We start from the raw sequence: 19,262 nt of genomic DNA, 5'->3' as shown, positions 1-19,262 counted from the left end.
TAAAGGGGATGGGAGATCAAAGAAGGAGAAGGTTATTTGTAAATTCATGTATAACATGTAGCACAAATACAGCAGTATATGTGCTTTCAGACCCAGAACACACTGATGAAAAGTTATAAACTATTGTTGTCCTTGCTCTCATTTTTGAGTATTTGTGTTATTACCTGGTTTGTTTACACCACTAGCCACAGTTATTGGCCTGCATTGGTGTCATCACCAGAGAATTCAGTTGTATCTTCACATGGTTAAAGGAGCCTAAAGTAAACTGCTCCCATACTGGCAGCTCCATCTACGTGGCAGGAAGCCACTAATTCTCCTTACAGTACCCCAAATTTTGTAATACAGCACTGTTTTGCTTTGTTCCAAAATCTGCAACTATGATACATTCAAACTATATTTTAAATAATGAATCTAAATACATTATATAAGTGTAAGATCATTATGTTTTATACCTGAAACTAACACAATATTATATGTCAACTGTGCTTAAATTAGAAATGTAAAAATACAAGAAAATAATCTAAATACGAACTAAATTTATCTGTGCCTATGGATTTCAAGAAAATAGAGATAATAACAAAAATGAACAAATCTTCACTGAGTGCTTACTATGCATGCCTGAGACAGATGAAGTCTGTTAATGAGGAGTGTGTAACCCAGCTTGGTGCAGTTTTCCCTCTTATATTGCTCTAATAGTGTTTTAGAATTAACTTATTTGATTCCTTCTTCATCTATGCTTCTCTAAATTTTGTCCATTATTCCACACCCATCTTAAATTTTACCTCCTCAATAAAATCCCAGGTTTTGAAACCAGGTATGTGAACTTTCTCTTAACCACCCTGTTGTATTCTGCTCCCTTTAACTCATTTATCATATCAAATTTAGTTACTGTATGTACTAGCTTACCCTGAGGCAAGAAATATGTATTAATAAATCCTAACAATAATCCCTGAAGCCTTGAATCCAGTGATTTGCTTCTCATAAGTGCTCATTGCATATACATTCATTTGAAACAAATACTGGATGGGTACTCTCCAATCAAAGGCATCTAAGGGCTAATCAGTTCTTATTAAAATTTACAGGCAACATGTAACTGTGATCTTTCATAATTATGATTAATTTATCTACTTAACAGTTCTATTTGTGTATTGGGATATATTTTTTCTATGTAATATTTAAGGATTTTGCATTGTTAATCTTTCAGTCATTAATGATTCAATTATTCCTAATATACTTTTATTGACTTTAATTGTAATTTTATTCAGTAGAATTACTATAGGACTCTACTGTAGAAAAATAGAGTTACTATAAGATTATAGGCTTTAATCTCAAATTTTGCTGCCTATAAAAACAAACCAAAACCCACCAAAATCTCCACACTATATGAATGGATATTTAAGTGTAATATAATTACTGTTTTGGAGTAGAAAGTTGTTACTATCTAGTTGCTAGAAAATAAAGTAACTATAGGCATGCCAATATAATACATTTTGTGAAGAGAAATCAGAGAAGATCCTAAGCTAGATGAACATAAAATAATTTTCATTACCTTTACTTAAAAACTCATGCATAGTGATATAATTCTTCAGCTGTATTATAATGTTATTTATAAATATTCTTTTTGTCTTCTGTCAACATCATCAAACTTCCCATTTTCCTTTTAGACTTTAAAGCTGTCAAGCCGTGTTCTGGATAAAATAAGTATTGGACAACTTGTTAGTCTCCTTTCCAACAACCTAAACAAATTTGATGAAGTATGTACCTGCTGATTTATGCATTATTGTTATAAATCATACAACCCCAAGGGTTTTCTGGGTCAGTTAACAGTAATATGTGGCTAAATCATAGATATCCCTACCTTCCCTATTTCTGCAAGGTTGGGTTGAATAGTCCAGTGCCATTTGGGGTCTTACGGAGCCAGCCAATGCAAAGATATCTCAGCTTACTGTGTATTTAATGAGGTTTTTCAAAATTCATTTTTTAAATCAGATCTTGTTTTCTTTTAATACTTTAAATTGGTTATTTACTTTGGCTGAATATGATACTCTGAGCACTTCTTATTCATTGCTGTCTTATGACACAAATAATTGCAAGATCTTTGAGGACAGATAATGTGTTTTATTTATCATAGCATTTTCAGTATGTAGCATGGTGTTAAATCCGCAGCAGGTGCTACATAAATTACTAATGAATTGAGCATGCATTTACTCTGAATATTTTGTCAGGTGATGGAGTTGTTACATTGAGCCTTTGGAAACGCTTCTGTACTTATATGTTTATACCATGGCTCTTGCTTTATCCAAATAGAAGTAAGTTATTTAAAATAAGTCCCTGACATGATACTTAATATATTTAATCTTAATCCCACTGAATAAAAACACCCTTGAAAATGCAAGAACTTGAAATTTGTTCCTTGGGAATTCCTAGTTTATTTGTAGAATGTTTAAGCACACTGCTATGTGCTTCATGTAACAAACACATTGATTTTAGCATGCTGGGAGCCATGATGTGTTTGATTGGATAAGCTCGCTGTGCTCAATTTCTCCCATCTAGACTTGTTTGCTTGTCACTGGTTTCCACTGTGATTTTTTTTTTTAATTTTTTGCAGGGACTTGCACTGGCACATTTCGTGTGGATCGCTCCTTTACAAGTGGCACTCCTCATGGGGCTGCTCTGGGATTTGCTACAGGCCTCTGCCTTCTGTGGTCTTGCTTTCCTCATAGTCATTGCCCTTTTTCAAGCTGGGCTTGGAAGAATGATGATGAAATACAGGTAGCACTCTAGTTACATAGCTTGGAAGGGCTTAAAGTTAGATATTCAAAAAGCCTTGTAAAACCAGAACTGCTCTATTTACTCAACTGGGATCTATTTCCTGCGTGTCACTAAAGAGGAGTTATTTTTTTTTTTAATGTTTTATTTATTTCTAGGAGAGAAAGAGAGAGACAGGGTGAGCAGGGGAGGATCAGAGAGAGAGGGAGATACAGACTCTGAAATAGACTCCAGGCTCTGAGCTGGCAGTCAGCACAGAGCCCGACGCGGGGCTTGAACCCATGAACTGCGAGATCATGACCTAAGCGAAAGTCGGACGCTCAACCGACTAAGCCACCCAGGCGCCCTAAAGAGGAGTTATTTTAATTGTGTAAATAATACTCAGTGTATTAAGAGACATTTTTTGGTTTATCAATCTATAGAGTTTCTTTTTAAATATGTTAAGATTCAGTTCATTGTTATGCATCATAAGATTTAGGTAGAATGGATAAAACATATATGTGCATGAAAAGGAATGCATAAATGTTGGATAGAGTTTTATAGCTTTTTCCTACTCTGATTCATGGATAATCATACTAGAGCCTTGGTTATTTTTTTATTACAGAATGAGTTAATGATACCAGTCACAGCTTATAATAGAGGGCTTCTAGAGTTTGTCAACTAGAAAATGACAGAACGTATACGCAATTTGGAGTCTGCTAACCTCTTGGCTTGAATCCCAGACTACATGCTTACTAGTTATGTGACCTGACTCAAGTCACTTCACCTCACTGAATCTCTGGTTTTTTATCTTTAAAATGGAGATAACCACTCCTCCTGGACTGCCATGAAGGGTCCTACACTGGGATAGTATGTGGAATGCATTTATAGTGCCTGGCACATAGGAGGTATTCACTAAATGGTAGCTGTGATTTTTATTACCATCTGTTAGATAATAAAATAAATGTCCTTCTGTTTAATAAGAAATGTGGCTTTTTTGAAAAAGTTTTTGTAGTTGTTAGTGGTAATTTGACTCAGTTTTATTAAATATTTGATTAATTAATTGATTTACAGAGATCAGAGAGCTGGAAAGATCAACGAAAGACTTGTGATCACCTCTGAAATGATTGAAAATATCCAGTCTGTTAAGGCATACTGCTGGGAGGAAGCAATGGAAAAAATGATTGAAAACCTAAGACAGTAAGTCTTTCTGACAATTTCAATATCAGTAGCCATTATATGTTTAATATTTTAAAAATGAGTATGTCACAGTGGGCTTCCAGTTCATATTTGAAGTTTCTGTATTAAGGTGTATTAATATTCATGTATCAATATCAAGTGGCATAAACTCATTTTCATGGTCTGTAGTTTTATATAGTTGGTTAAATATGTTATTTTTTTATTACAAGGATATTTATGCCTTATGAAGAATCTTGTATATGTGTTTATAGCTGCTTATTATATTTATTTGACTAAAATAATTATCATAATGCTGAAAGCTGATTAAAACCTTAAATGAAACCACTAGAGCAATAAGTGAACAAATCCAAACCAAATAAGAGGTTTTCTGTTATTCCTTTCACTTAACTTATGTTATAGCTCATGAAAAGTGAAAAGAAACCCTCTCTTTGGTTAAAATATTGTTGTTCTTCCTTAACTTAAGAATAATAATGCAGGGTAATATCTACAACTTCTCCTTCTAGATACCCTGCACTTGAGAGGTCAGTTCAAGCAATGAAAGCCACCGCCTGAGACAGAATCGGTACTTGGCACCTATCTCTAGTCTTGTTTTACCTCAGATAACCTCTCTTTTACCGACTGGTAAAGATTATATCCAGTGAAAGTACAGCACAGACTGAGATATGATTACTGTGGTAATTTAGGGTACAATATAAGCTATGGCATTTCTGTAGCCATGAGACCATTTCTTTTAGTCAAGTTCCATGTTCTACAAACTGCAATCAAAGAAGGGTTCTAGGAAACTCAGTGATAGATATACTACCGTTAAAGAGCAAGTAACTTCAAGTCCAATAGCAGATGAAAGTATCATAGGAGAAAATATACAAAAAAAGTACCCTTTTGGATGGTGTGACTGTGGTCATCAAGAATTTGGGCTGCTGATTCCAGTAGGCGGTGGTAACTGAGCTGCAGGTGTGTGATTGGAACAACAAAAGAAATGCTGAAATATTAAGTCCTTTGCCATGTAAATAGAAAGAGTAAAAGAATAAATATTTCCCAAACATTATCAGTCACCTGTTTTTATTATGACTTTCAAGACAAATCCAGGAAAGGAATTATATTTTCTTTCCAGAAACATCCTTAAAGATCTTAGGGAATTGTCTAGTTGGTTGAAGTTGTTTTTCTTTTTAACAAGTGACTTTTCTATCACACTTGTCCCCTTGGCCACTTCTGTGCCTATAAACAGACATAGTAAGAATGACAAGGACCTGATCAGAGGATCTGGTTGTCTGGCCTCAAGATAAACTCCTGGTCAGGTCATTCTAGGTGTTGACTTTTCTTGACTTTGGTTTTTATTTTTCCTCTTCCTCAAAAGATGAAATTCATCCTTTCTATTCTGTATTTCTGTCTGGTCAGTTCTATTAGCAAATGCTTGGTTGTAATTTGTGTGATCCAATTCCTTAATCTGGCATGAAATTATTACCCGAAAAGGCTGGGAAGTGCTGATGTAAATATGGATAAGCAAGAATTGCTTCTACTCAAAAGAGCAATTATAATGTTCTGGAATAGAATGGCAGGATGCGCTTCGAAGGGGTGATTACCTCAGCTTGTGTCATTGTTGAACTGGGCAGAGACTATAAAACTCTCTGAAAATCTACTCTATTATTGCTCTTCTGTAATAAAGATACTTTCAAGTTTTTTTAAATAAGAAACTGATAAAAAATATTTTTATGACTCATAAGGTACAAGTGATTTTATTATGGAAATTACTGCTTTTTGGTTGATTCTTGTAAATGTTCTTGAGTCCAGTATTCTTTTCTTGTCATACTACTTCTGCTTTCCTCACCTGTTTCTAATACATTTCAACAATTGCCACGAATTCGTGAACATTTTTGTGAGCAGTGATTTTTAGCATTTTATTAATATCAACCTACCCAATATTATTCTTTTTTCTTTTAAAGATTAAGGATTCTAAGTATAGACTCTAAGTGCCAGGCCCTCTGCTGTGCTGTCATTTACTTTGGCACTAACTCCAGCAGAGAGATGGTATGTTTCTCTTCTACCCATGTGGATTCTGTAGGATCAAAGGGAAGGGCAGTTTGCATAAGATGGCATAGCTATCACTGGCAGAGCCAGAGGTCAAACCTCAGATTCCAAAAATTCCGATCGGCCTTCAATGCCAAATAGTAAGTAAGATTAGGCCACATTAGATTGTGAATCATGGTCTAAGTTGGCCATGTTGACCTTCATTTTTTTGATCAGAGTCCTCAGGATTATACCTTTTTACAGATTGAAAAAAAAAAACAAAATATTTTTTTCTGAACTCTACCACTCGAGAATGAGAACTTTTCTGAATTATACAAATGTGTGAAACCACGACCCAAACACCAGTCACAGCTATTGCTATTGCTCCCTCCCACCAGAACCATCTGCTTGTCTGTTCATTCTTGCTTCTTCCCTTGTGAGATTTGAATAGGAGGATCACAAGTGACTCTTATTTTTCTTCCTGGAAGAGTGGGATGGAGGTTGAAGTATTGTTCTTGCCTATTACCAGCAACTGCACTCCCTGTTTTCTGCCTCCTGGAGGACTGAAATCTCTTTTATATGTGTTAAAAAAAATAGTTTTCGTTTGCAGTTCAGACTAGAAGATCAAGAGTAAAAAATTATTGTGGCAGGAGTGCCTGCTGGCTCAGTCAGTGGAGCATGTGACTCTTGATCTCTGGATTCTAGCCCCACATGGGGTATAGAGATTACTTAAAAATAAAATCATTTAGGGACATCTGGATGGCTCAGTAGGTTGAGTATCTGACATCAGCTCAGGTCATGATCTCACAGTTCATGAGTTTGAGCCCTGTGTCTCGGACTTAGAGCCTGGAACCTGCTTCAGATTCTCTCTCTCTGCCCCTTCCCCAACTTACAACTCTCTCTCTCTCTCTCTCAAAAATAAACAAACATTAATAAAATAAAATCTTTTAAAAAATGATTGTTACAAATAATTATACTAGAGTGAGACATAGAGAGGATGTAGTAGCTACTGTCTTGTAAGTTTTCAAGAACTACCTATAACAAATTCACTTGGGTTCTTACTTAAAACATGGATTCTGGAAGCCTATTGCAGACTTAGTATCTCTGAGCAGTGGGCCCGAGACAGCATTTTAACAAGTTTCTCAGGTGATTTTCACAGATGCTAAGGTTTGAGAAACCACTCCTTTGTGGCTTATATGTTATTTTCAGTGTTCTCCAAAGCCAACTTAGAATATCTAAAATGTTAAGAATCCATTAGGGAATCACAAACTTATATTTTTCCTTCATAAATCTTGGAATGCTGTCCTCATTTCCAAACATATTTAAAACAGCAACCAACAAACTAAAAAACTGAATCAAAGTCTCACTAAGCTTACAAATTAATAATGAAGTGATTGAAGATATTAAAATATTGTCATAATAGTAATAGTATTAATAATTGAGATTATCAATTATAATTTAAAAATAATATTTAGAGGTATTATGTCCAAGACACTGGTACATTCCTTACTGTCCACCTTTCAAAGAAGATAACTAAGGCCCAGAGAGATGAAATAAGTTGTCCAAAGTCACACAGCTCATGTAGGGTGGAGCTTGGATCAGAACAAAGGCAGAAAGCCTGGAGAGCTTATGTTCTGGTTTTATATTCCAAGATGCTTGGTATTTGAAAAGTTAATAAGCATCCCAAATTTAATATATTTTTTTATAGAACAGAACTGAAACTGATCCGGAAAGCAGCCTATGTGAGATACTTCAATAGCTCGGCCTTCTTCTTCTCAGCGTTATTTGTTGTGTTTTTATCTGTGCTTCCATATGCACTGACGAAAACAATCATCCTTCGAAAAATATTCACAACCATCTCATTCTGCATCGTTTTGCGCATGGCAGTCACACGGCAATTTCCCTGGGCTGTACAAACATGGTATGACTCTCTTGGAGCAATAAACAAAATACAGGTAATTTACCTAACTGGGCATCATACGCAATGATTTTAGAATGGTTCTGAACTTTTCTACTAAGCACACTTTCTACAGATCAAATCTTGGTCTTGGGCCTGTTTGACACACAGGGTTTCCTGTCTTGATGTCTACATGTGGTATAACGAGCCCTTGTGATGAAAGCCTAGTAAAATAAATGAAGGCCTGTGGGATTCTCTTAAGTCAAAGAAGTTGAAGAAAATATTGTTTCTGTATTCTGGAATATTTTATATAAGTAATCAACCAATAGATCAGTTCTAATGAACTTGGCAAATGTGCAAAAGAGGGTAGCAGATTCACCAGGAAGTTATAAAACATTCCAGCTCAAACAAAGAATGTTCACCTTAAACTTTTCTAAACTTTTCAACATACTTTCCAGAAAGTAAGATAAATGAGAATGGCATTTGATGTCACATTAATTACCTTAAAAGCCTAGCAATGCTGATGTAGCTGATAACTTGGAAGAGAAGTTCTAAAGTCCTCAGGTGATTATACCCAGCATATATAAAGCTAATTGAATTATCACCGAGTTTATGTGTGGTTATAATTTTTATAATTAATTCACAGATCAAAGAATATATTATTATATATTTTTGATATCCATTTAAATACTTAACTCAGGAAATAAATTTAACTCAGGAAATATTTAACTCAGAAATAAAAATGATGGTGAAGGGTAAGCCACTTTTAGGTGGTTCTGCCATTATGTCATGTAGGCCGTACTTTGCCAGTGGTGGCCCATGGATCTGATTTTGGCCTCTGACCTGTTTCACTAGACCTTTAAACTTATAAAAACATTTGCATTAGTTGCCAGCATTTAAAAGTTGGGAGATGTTACATGTACAATAAATCATGTATTCAGCCTCTTTTGAAGAATTGGAATATGTAGTAATTGGGTCCCTTTTCCCTCACAAAGTGTGGTGACTCCCCCTTCAAAGAGGGACTGCCCTCTCCACTTCTACACAGTCTCTACGCAGCCACCCTCCTTAATTTTATCGTCTTGAAAATGTGAAGTTGAGATCTGTGAGTCAGACAAATTGGGGAATGTAGCTCAGAAACCATAGCAGCTCTTGGACTAATCCCATTTCTTTTGCAATCCTTCTCAACTGAAAGAGGGAGAGAGAGAGAGAGAGAGAGAGAGAGAAAGAGAGAGAGAACGAACAAACATACATCCAGACCCAGAGAGGGTCACAAAGACAGGAGGAGTCACTGAACAGGAACATGGAAGAGAAACCAAGCTGGGAGAGAAAGAGAAAAACCAAAATAGCCATAGTGAGTGAGAGAAGAGCAGAAAAGAAAAAGCAAAAGTGAAGCAAGGATCAGGCTTTCTTCAATACCTCCTAGGAGTGACTGGATGGTGAGGACTTCAGGATATAGGCATTTAATTCTTCCTCATGGTCCCACCTTCCCTGGTCGATCCCTAAGCATGTTTGATAGAGCCTTCTCTTAGAGTCAAGGTCTGATGCTTTAAAATCAGTTATATCAGATCTTCATACCTTAACCCAGAGAAGTGATGCTATTGGTACCTCCAGTAAGGAAGTGGTAAAGATGAGAAGACATTAGCTTTCTCTGTGTCCTAAGGTTGAATTGAGGCAGATTAGAGGGTAATTCAGGGAGGCCTTATAAATTCATCACCCAGGTTAACATGTAAGAGTAGAAGAAAGAATCGGTTCTGTGTTAAAATCTAATAATATATAAAAACAGTTTTATAAGGGTGACTGGACGGCTCAGTCATTTAAGCATCCAGCTCTTGATTTCAGCTCAGATCATGATCTCACGGTTTGTGAGTTCAGATCCTACATTATGCTCTGCACTAACAGGGCAGAGCCTGCTTCAGATCTTCTGTCTCCCTCTCTCTCCGCCCTTTCCCTTCCCTTCTTTCTCTCTCTCTCTCAAAAATAAATAAACATTAATAAAAAAACAGTTTTTTAAAATAGCACATGTTTTAAGAGTGTATTTCAAATATGATAAATCTGAGCACTTGGCAAATTAACTTCAGAATATTGCTATCAATTATTTTCTTATGAACTAATTTCTAATATATTCATAAATATTCACAAAATCCAAATTCAAGGTACAAAAATAGTAGAGGGTAAAACAGAGGTAATAATGCATTAATGCTATTTTAGTTCTACAATATGTTTTTGCCTTCTTTTGTAAACAGGATTTCTTACAAAAGCAAGAGTATAAGACATTGGAATATAACTTAACAACTACTGAAGTAGTGATGGAGAATGTAACAGCCTTCTGGGAGGAGGTCAGAATTTTTTTTTAATTGTTTGCTCTAAATACTTTAGTATTTTCTCCTTTGTGAATTTGGTTTTTATCCTAATGGACAAGAAAATTAGAATGATAATTGAACTAGTAGCACCAGAAGGAAACCACTGCACTTACTTGATAAACTAAGAAGTCAGGGCCCGGAAATGTTAAATACAGTATAGAAGCCTCTTCATTGTTTTCTAAATCATGTAATTTGTTTGACACAGCAGATTAGGAAGTCTTCCAAATCTTAAAGGTCTTGAAGCCTGATAGAGCAAGGTTTGAATTTGGATTTTGCCATTTATTCTCTGTGTAATCTAGATCAAAGTACTTTTGGAACCTTGATTCTTACCTTGAAAGTAGTGCTTGTTTTCTTGCAAGACTGTTGTGAGGTGTAGTGTGCTCAGCAGAGTATTTTGCACATAGTAATTCCTTAGTAAATGTTACCTTCTCTGATCTCAAGTTCTAGTCCAATGTGTTTACAAACACGAGTCAGCAGAAAGATGTATGAGAGCTATATCAATGTTATATCAATGTGTTGTTTTCTATCTATTCACTATTAAAAGTTCTTTCGTACTGGGTATGGTATGTAAGTGATGAACCACTGAATTCCACTCCTGAAACCAATATTGTGCTATATGTTAACTAACTAGAATTTAAATAATGATTTGGGGAAAAAAAAGCCAATATGCTCAAAAAGCTAAAAATAAAAAAATAAAAATTCTCTCCTATATCTCAAAGTCTGAAAAATATAATTAATAATATTCAGCCTCTAAAGAAGCAATATTTGGTTATTGAGAATACCTATAGAGTTCTTATTTTCTTATCATTTATATCTGCTGAGTAAAGAGAGAAGTTCTGAAACACCAGTGTCTTATTTCTGCATATTTCAAAATATCTGAAACTGGCTTTATTTATATAAGCAACTTGACACCCAGGGCTTCACTTTACTTCATTTTTGAAGATACAGGTTAGAGAATAATTCTTTATCTGCCTGGCAAAATTGTTTGTGGGAAAGTGTCAGATCAGAAAGGGATCAGATTGATTTTACTTCTTTGTTTTTAGGAGTTTCAAATGTCCTTCTAGGCATGAGGGAAAATATGAAGTTTAACCTTTTCCCTATTAATTTCAGACAGTTATTTCCTTGCTCTCCTCAAAACTATTTCATTTTACTCTCCTTCCATCTAATAAAGTAGGTGGCATACTTGAACCCTGACTGTGCTCCAGGCCCTCGGATAAGTACTTTATAAATGTTGTCTCATTTAATTCACACAACATTCCTATGACCTAACTAATTTACAGATAAGGAAGTGGAAGCTTAGAGAGGTTAAGACACCTGGTTCAACTCACACAACTGGCAGGGGCGGAAGCTGGAATTTGGACCTAGATGTCACAGCCTCCAATCCTTTCCCTGAACTCTTGCCTCTGATTTGGCTATATCCTCATCCTTTAGTCTTTGATGGCCACCTGTCAAGCTCTGGACACTTCTTTTTCCCATTAAAATTTTTTTTTTTATTTAATTACAATTTAGTTAATATATGGTATAATAATGATTTCAGGTGTAGAATTTAGTGATTCATCAGTTACATAAAACACCCAGTGCTGAACCCAACAAGTGCCCTTCTTAATTCCCGTCACCCATCCAGCCCATCCCTCCCACCCACTTCCTGTCCATCGGCCCTCAGTTTGTTCTCTGCATGTTAAAAGTCTCCTATGGTTTGCCTCCCTCTCTGTTTTTACCTTATTTTTCTTTCCCTTTCCTGAGGTTCATCTGTTGTGTTTCTTGAATTCCACGTATGAGTTAAATCATGTATTTGTCTTTGCCTGACTTATTTCACTCCTTGATCACATGTGGTTGGGATAGTGGTGCTTGTTAAATCTCTGCCATGATGTCTGAAACCTCAACACCCACATGAGCAGTCTCCCAGTACTGTCCTTAGAACTTATACTTTCCAGAGACTTCTTCAGAATCTTCCTCTCATAGGTGTATCTTGAGCTTTGGGAGCACCTAGACTTCCTCCACTTTGAAAATGTGAAATCTCCATGGGGCGCCTGGGTGGCTCAGTCGGTTGAGCGTCTGACTTCAGCTCAGGTCATGATCTCACAGTTTGTGGGTTCGAGCCTTATGTCGGGCTCTGTGCTGACAGCTAGCTCAGAGCCTGGAGACTGTTTCGGATTCTGTGTCTCCCTCTCTCTCTGACCCTCTCCTGTTCATCCTGTCTCTCTCTCTCAGAAATAAATTTTAAAAAACATTAAAAAATAATAAGAAAAAAGAAAATGTGAAGTCTCCTTCTCTGCCCAGGATTTTCTAACCTTCCACCTCTATCTGCCTCTAAATCATACCTGACACTCTTTCAAGTTCAGGATTTCTAGTCTCTTTAGTGCTCCCTTGGGACCATGGCTCAACCTCCGCTTATTCCAAGACCTATCATTTCAGTTCTTCTCCTACAAGTCTCTGAATTCCCGTTTTCTTCCACTGAATCCTTTGTGGCAAAACATGACTTTACAGACTTTGGTGAAGGAGGTGCTATCTGGTAAAATTATATATCTTGTGTTAGTTTTATACTATTCTTGTTTCAACCTCAGTGGAACGTCTAAAACCTTCTTGGGAAATCTTTTCATTTGTCTTTAGTTACTTTTCTTTACCATTTCCCCAGAAGCTATTCCAAATCTTTACCACTTTCCTGAAACCCTCTACTTCTTTCAGGATCTCCTTGCCCTCTACAAAACATAAAGAAAATAGAAGCCATCATTATGTATGAATGCTTCCAACTTCCCTGTTCACCCTTGGAATTATGTTTTTCTCCTTCCATCATATCGAAGATGTGTGTTTCCCCTGCCATTGGCTGAGCTATTATTACCTTCTTTCATCTTCTTAGAACAAGGAGACAGCAGTCTTCTCTCTAGAAGCTTCAACATCTCCTTTCAACTGACCCCTTTTCACAGTCACATATTTACAAGTTAATTTAAAAAATTTCTTCACTTGCTTTTGACCACCCAGCTTCATCCTTTAAACCTTATTCCTTTCCTTTCCTTTGTTGTCAAACCCATTCTCATTTCCTCATCTTTCATGGGCCTCTCCCCGCTGCAATCTGGATTCCACCCTCACCAATACATCAAAACTGTTCCTTTCTTCTTGAATCTATCACCTAGCTTTAGTGAACCACTCCTTTCATATTATTTTACCCTCAGACCATGACTTCTACCTCTTCTCTGCCGGCTACTTCAATGGTGACTGGCACTAGGTCTGCCCTAGGCTTTCTTCTAGCATTTCATTCCCTCTGTGGGTGAGCTCAAGCTCAGATCAACTGACATCAATGTGCTGATGAGTCTCAAATGCAAATTTCTGGCCCCAGTCTCTTTCTTGAACTTCATACATGTTTTTTCTAAGTTGCCTCCATGCTACTCAAGCATTTCGCTTTCATCACTCACCAAGCTTCATAAACCCACTCCTTCCAGTTAGTGTATTTGCTGTCTCCTTTAATGGCATCACCATCCACCCAGTTACCCAAGAGGCAAGTCCCTGATAATTCTGATACATGATTCTGACCTCAATCTGAACCTGTGCGTAGGTAAAATTACTATTAACTTACTAGGAAGCTGAAACTTAGTTTAAGCAACAAAAACAAGGTTATACAACTAATTAGAGCAGAGCTCAAAGGTAAGCTTAAGTTTCTCTGACTCCAAAACTACTCATCATACTGCTCTTTATTTAAACAAAACAAAAGAGAGTGACTACTGCTTTACTGTACACAAAATGCTTATATATATTATCTTATTTAATGCCCTCAAAAACAGAGAAGACTGAAGCTTATAATGTTACAATTAGCCAGCTGGTTGAGAAGATGTCACAAGACTGGAGTAATGACAAAGGATATCATAACCATTTTATGTACATTAGGGGACTCATAAATATGGAAATGTTCAATCTATTAGAGAGCAAATAAAAATAAGATCATTATATTCCATTTTCACCTATAAAACTATAAGAAAAAAGTCAAAACAAATCCAAAACATAATAGTGTTGAGAACTGAAACTTGAAAACTGGCACTCTCATATATTTATTGATGAAGAAAATTTAGAACTACTCTTGAAAACACACGGAATTTTACATACTTTTTGCTCTGGGAACTCCACTTGTGGAAATTTATACCAAGAAAATGTAATCCCCAATTTATAGCAAAAGTAGGAGCATATAGTTTATCCATACTCTTGAATACTATCTTGCAACTAAAAATTATACTAGGGACACCTGGGTGGCTCAGTTGGTTAAGCCTCTGACTTTGGCTCAGGTCATGATCTCGTGGTTTGTGGATTCTATCCCCGCATCGGGTTCTGTGATGACAGCTTATCTCAGAGCCTGGAGCCTGCTTCAGATTCTGTGTCTCCCTCTCTCTCTGACCCTCTCCTGCTCATGCTGCCTCTCTCTCTCTCTCTCTCAGAAATAAATAAAAAACATTAAAAAAATTTTAAATAAAAATTATACTAAAAATCACGTTCAATGGTATATGAAAATATTGATGATTTATTGTAAGTCAGAAATCAGGGTACAACCTTATATTTTTTCTTAATTTTGCAAAAAAGTATATATATTTTATTGAAATATAATTGACATACTATACTAGCTGCAGCTGTACAATCTAGTAATTCAACAATGAGATACATTACAAAATGCTCACCATGATAACTGTAGTTACCATCTACACTTAAAAGTTACTACAATAATATTGGCTATATTGCCTATGCTGCACTTTTCATCCCTGGTTATATGTATATACTTATATATAAAATCATATATATTTACGTGTAAGAAAATGGAAGGATTTTGGTTGAAGTAAGTATGGTTTCTCTCAGTGGTAGTATTACAAGTGATTTCTATTTATTCTGCTTTTCTATATTTTCCAGATTTCTTGAAATAAGTGTCTTGCTTCTGTAATCAGAAACTAAAAGTTATTAGTGGGGCTCCTGGGTACTCAGTGGGTTTGAGTGTCCAATTCTTGATTTTGGCTTAGGTCATGATCCCAGGGCCATGGGGTCCCTCTCCCCTGCTCATACTCTCTCTCTCAAATAAAAAAATAAAGAAATAAAATTTGTTAGTAACAACAGTTTCCCATTGGTCAAAGGTTTATTGGATAAAAGTCCTGCTTCTAAACATGGCACAGCAAGTCCTTTAACAGCCTACATCGCTGGTCTTACTAGGGACATCTTTTGTCATCTTGCCATATATATCTGACCTGGCAACTCACTATTTCTGAGACATATTTTGTTTTTTTAAGCCTAAATCATTGTACATACAGATCCATCTTTCTAGAACACCTATACCATTTCTTGGTCTTATGAAATCCCAGTTCTATCCCTTGTAGCCTAGCCTGCAGGTCATATACTTGGTTAGGTTCAGGCTGAGTTGCTTGCTCTATATAACGTACTTCCATAAGACTTTGTGTGATTTTCAGTTCTAGCACTAAGCATGTGACAGTGTTAATATCTATTCATACATATTCTCTCATGTGGGATTTTCGAAGTGGTCTTTAATACAGAGATGATTCCCAGTAAATATCTGTGAGATAAATAAGTGAATAAGGGAATAACAGATGCCTTTGACCCATGTTATAAAGACATTTTATTGTCTACTTCCTAAAAGCTTTGCTTTTATAGTTTGGTGACTAAGGGGGATGTTAACCATCCGTCTCATGAGAACGCAAAGCAGTGATCTCCAAATTTGATTGCTTATGTATGACCTAAAATAATTTTGAAAAACTATGACACATACCTCTGACACATTTTTAAGTTGACATAAATTTTTCAGTGTATTTTTAAGTGGTGGCAAAAGATGTAATTCCTGTTTACTGTAGATTGTCTAAGTATGTTAAATGGGTTTTTGTCATAACTTTGGTGTTATAGTTTGAGTGCATTCAGTTTATGGAAAATAAATGAATTTATGAAGTTAGTTCTCATTGTCAGGCCAATCAGCTTATTTTATGTCAGAAAAAGTATAACCTTAAAATGCAGGTTTAATTAATGTGTATTAACTAGGCTTATTAAATTACTAAAAATTAAGTAAGAATTAATTAAAATGCCTTATCCTGCAACTCATCTCTGAAATCTTATTCTAAGCTAGATAAGACACATAGATTACCTTCAGTTTGAAGCTGGGGGAAATAAGATGTTATCTCTTGAGAGCTTGTTTGGAGGTTCTAGCAGGGGAGTACAGCTACTCATATACCCTTGACCGAAGAACTGTCCTCCTGTATCGAGGAAGGTCGTCCTCTTCAACCCAGTGCGCAGCTTCAGGAGGGACACACATGGAGCGGTGAGGGAGGAAGGGGACACTGGCCTAGCCAGCCAAATCAGCCGAATCAACCCTGGTGATCAATGGGGTGACAGATGTCGCAGCCAGATCGCCCTCACATCCAAATAAGATGTTACCTCTTACAGTATTCCTGGCTTTGCTTTTGTGGGACCCTCTTTCAGGAGAAAATTATTCTTCTGTGGTCCCCTTGTTTGTGTCCTAGAGGTTTTCACACTCCAAGAAGTACAACACAGTTAGACTTAGGACTGGTAAAAGGTTCGTCTTCTCTCTCTCTCTTTTTTTTTAAATTTTTAAACTTATTTTTCACAGTGGGGGGAGGGGAGAGCGAGAATCCCAAGCAAGCTACCAGCTGAGTATGGAGTCTGATGTGGGGCTCAAACCCATGAACCCAGGAGATCATGACCCAAGCGGAAACCAAGAGTTGCACACTTAACTAACTGACTGAGCCACCCAGGCACCCCAAAAGCCTTCTCTTCTGTGTAAAGTAAGACAAGGACAATTGTAAGCAGGAAAGTGGGAAAGAAGAGATGACAAAGAGCACGCACATCATAGGCAGATTATTTTAGGAAGAAGTATATTAGGAAGCTGAGAATGTGGAAATAGATTCCCTTAAGACTGTATACACAAGCTTCCTTGTGATCAATCCTTAGGGCTGTTTGCTTTCATTTGAAGACCACTCTACCTTAAAGCTTCCCATGGGGCAATAGAGAAGGGAATTCCTTCCTCGCAGCTATTCTCATATAGTGGAATTCATCTGAATCATCTGGCAATCTCATTACATTTATGCTTAATAACGACTTAAATGATCCAAGCTTCTTAGAGGAAGGTACCAGAAGCATGATAGAGGTCAGAATGGGTTGTAATTCCACTCTGGCTGACTTAAAAAAAATTTTTTTTTAGTTTATTTATTTTTGAGACAGAGAGAGACAGAACATGAGCGGGGCAGGGGCAGAGAGAGAGAAGGAGACATAGAATATGAAACAGGCTCCAGGCTCTGAGCTGCCAGCACAGAACCTGATGCGGGGCTCGAACCCAGAAACTGAGAGATGATGATTTGAGCCAAAGTTAGACGCTTAACAAACCGAGCCACCCAGGCACCCCACTCTGGCTGAATTTAGTCATTTAACCTCTGAGTCACAGTCTATGGCTTTAAAACAGAGGGATTATAAAAGCTACCTCAGATATTATTATTTGCTATGAAATTAGATAATAATATTTATTTGCTCAGCCTATAGGAGAAGGTACACATTTTCGCCAATAATTTAATTTAGTTTAACGGTGAGTAATAATCTGAGATATTGAAATTATATTTCCATCAAATGGTATATTAAAATTTTCAGTGTTTTGCATCATGTGCTCTAGAACTTGTGTTATATAATTACCTGTTATAAAGTATAGGTCATGTGCCATGTGCTTTTCATAATAAATAAAACAGCTATTGAAAATATCTGAAAAATGTACCTTTTTGTTTTCTTTTTTTTTTTCAGGGATTTGGAGAATTACTTGAGAAAGCAAAACAAAACAGTAATGATAGAAAAATTTCCAATGGTGACAACAGCCTCTTCTTCAGCAACTTCTCACTTCTTGGTGCTCCTGTCCTGAAAGACATCAGTTTCAAGATAGAAAGAGGTCAGCTGTTGGCGGTTGCTGGATCTACTGGAGCAGGCAAGGTAATCTGTTCTTCATCATTAATAACTTCATTGGGCATGCATTTCTTTCATTTCCTCGTTTGTCTGTAGCCAAAGAGGGCATGTTGGAGAAATTCTTACATTGGTAGTAGGAGAATGCTTTGATATAGTGTCTCTTATAATACAAATTATTCCACTGATAATAGTCTCTAGTCTTTTATTTCTTCATATTACTTGCAGTGGCCTTTTCTTCTGCATATTTATGTGGTGCATGGCACTGAACCCATGTCTTTTTCCCCTCTTGTGGTGATTTTTAAATTTATTAAAAAATGTTTTTTCTTTTTTCTTTTTTTAAGTTGGAGCATAGTTGCCACCCGATGTTATGTTAATTTCATTTGCACAACATAATGATTCAACACTTCTGTACATTATGCTATTTTCACAAACATTGCTACTTATCTGTCACCATACAATATTGTTATAATACCATTGACTATGTTTCTTATGCTGTACCTTTCAGTCACATGACTTATTCATTCCATAACTGGAAGCCTATACATCCCATTTCCCTTTACCCATTTTGCCCATCCCTCCAGTCCCCTCCCCTCTGGCAAACATCAGTTTGTTTTCTGTATTTATTGGTCTGTTTTTGCTTTCTGTTTGTTTATTCTTTCCTTTTGTTTCTTAGATTTCACATATAAGTCAACACAGTATCTTATACATGGTGGATATTCAGTAACTTTATTGAATAAATGAACAATTCATTTTTACCAATCCTTGGCATAGACATTTTTCCAGAGCTTGCCTAGGAAAATCTTGATTTAGATTTTACCTTAATAACCACATAGACAAAAGATCCCTATTTTGTTGACATTAGAATTTTGGAGAATGGACTCAAACTTACTTAGGATTTATTATGAAGAAAAATCATTGAATGGGATAGATTTTTGAAAGAAATACATAGGAATGTTAATTTATTCAGTGCTGGTCAGCTTTCCATCCCTCACCCCCACCCTACTTATTACAAATTCCATTTTTTAGAAGTGATAGAAGTGATATTTTAACATAGAATAGTTTATAAACTCAAATAATGAAATATATCTGATTATCCATGTTAAATATGTGTAATATATTTA

At 36.2% G+C, this 19,262-nt stretch overlaps 1 protein-coding gene across 1 annotated transcript in view; it reads left to right on the top strand.

Annotated features, from left to right (window-relative positions):
• Positions 1-19,262, top strand: part of CFTR (CF transmembrane conductance regulator) — a 164,685-nt gene that overhangs the window by 34,931 nt on the left and 110,492 nt on the right. Inside the window, exons 5-10 of the mRNA XM_077756020.1 lie at positions 1,665-1,754; positions 2,609-2,772; positions 3,823-3,948; positions 7,661-7,907; positions 10,093-10,185; positions 17,986-18,168. Of these exons, the coding sequence (XP_077612146.1) occupies positions 1,665-1,754; positions 2,609-2,772; positions 3,823-3,948; positions 7,661-7,907; positions 10,093-10,185; positions 17,986-18,168 (903 nt within the window). The remainder of the gene's footprint in view (positions 1-1,664; positions 1,755-2,608; positions 2,773-3,822; positions 3,949-7,660; positions 7,908-10,092; positions 10,186-17,985; positions 18,169-19,262) is intronic.

Source organism: Crocuta crocuta, unplaced genomic scaffold, assembly GCF_008692635.1.
Source record: "Crocuta crocuta isolate KB4526 unplaced genomic scaffold, BGI_CrCroc_1.0 scaffold452, whole genome shotgun sequence".
NCBI classification, from domain to species: Eukaryota; Metazoa; Chordata; class Mammalia; order Carnivora; family Hyaenidae; genus Crocuta; species Crocuta crocuta.
Note: the sequence above shows the minus strand (reverse complement) of the source record. Positions and strands in the feature narration are given on the sequence as shown.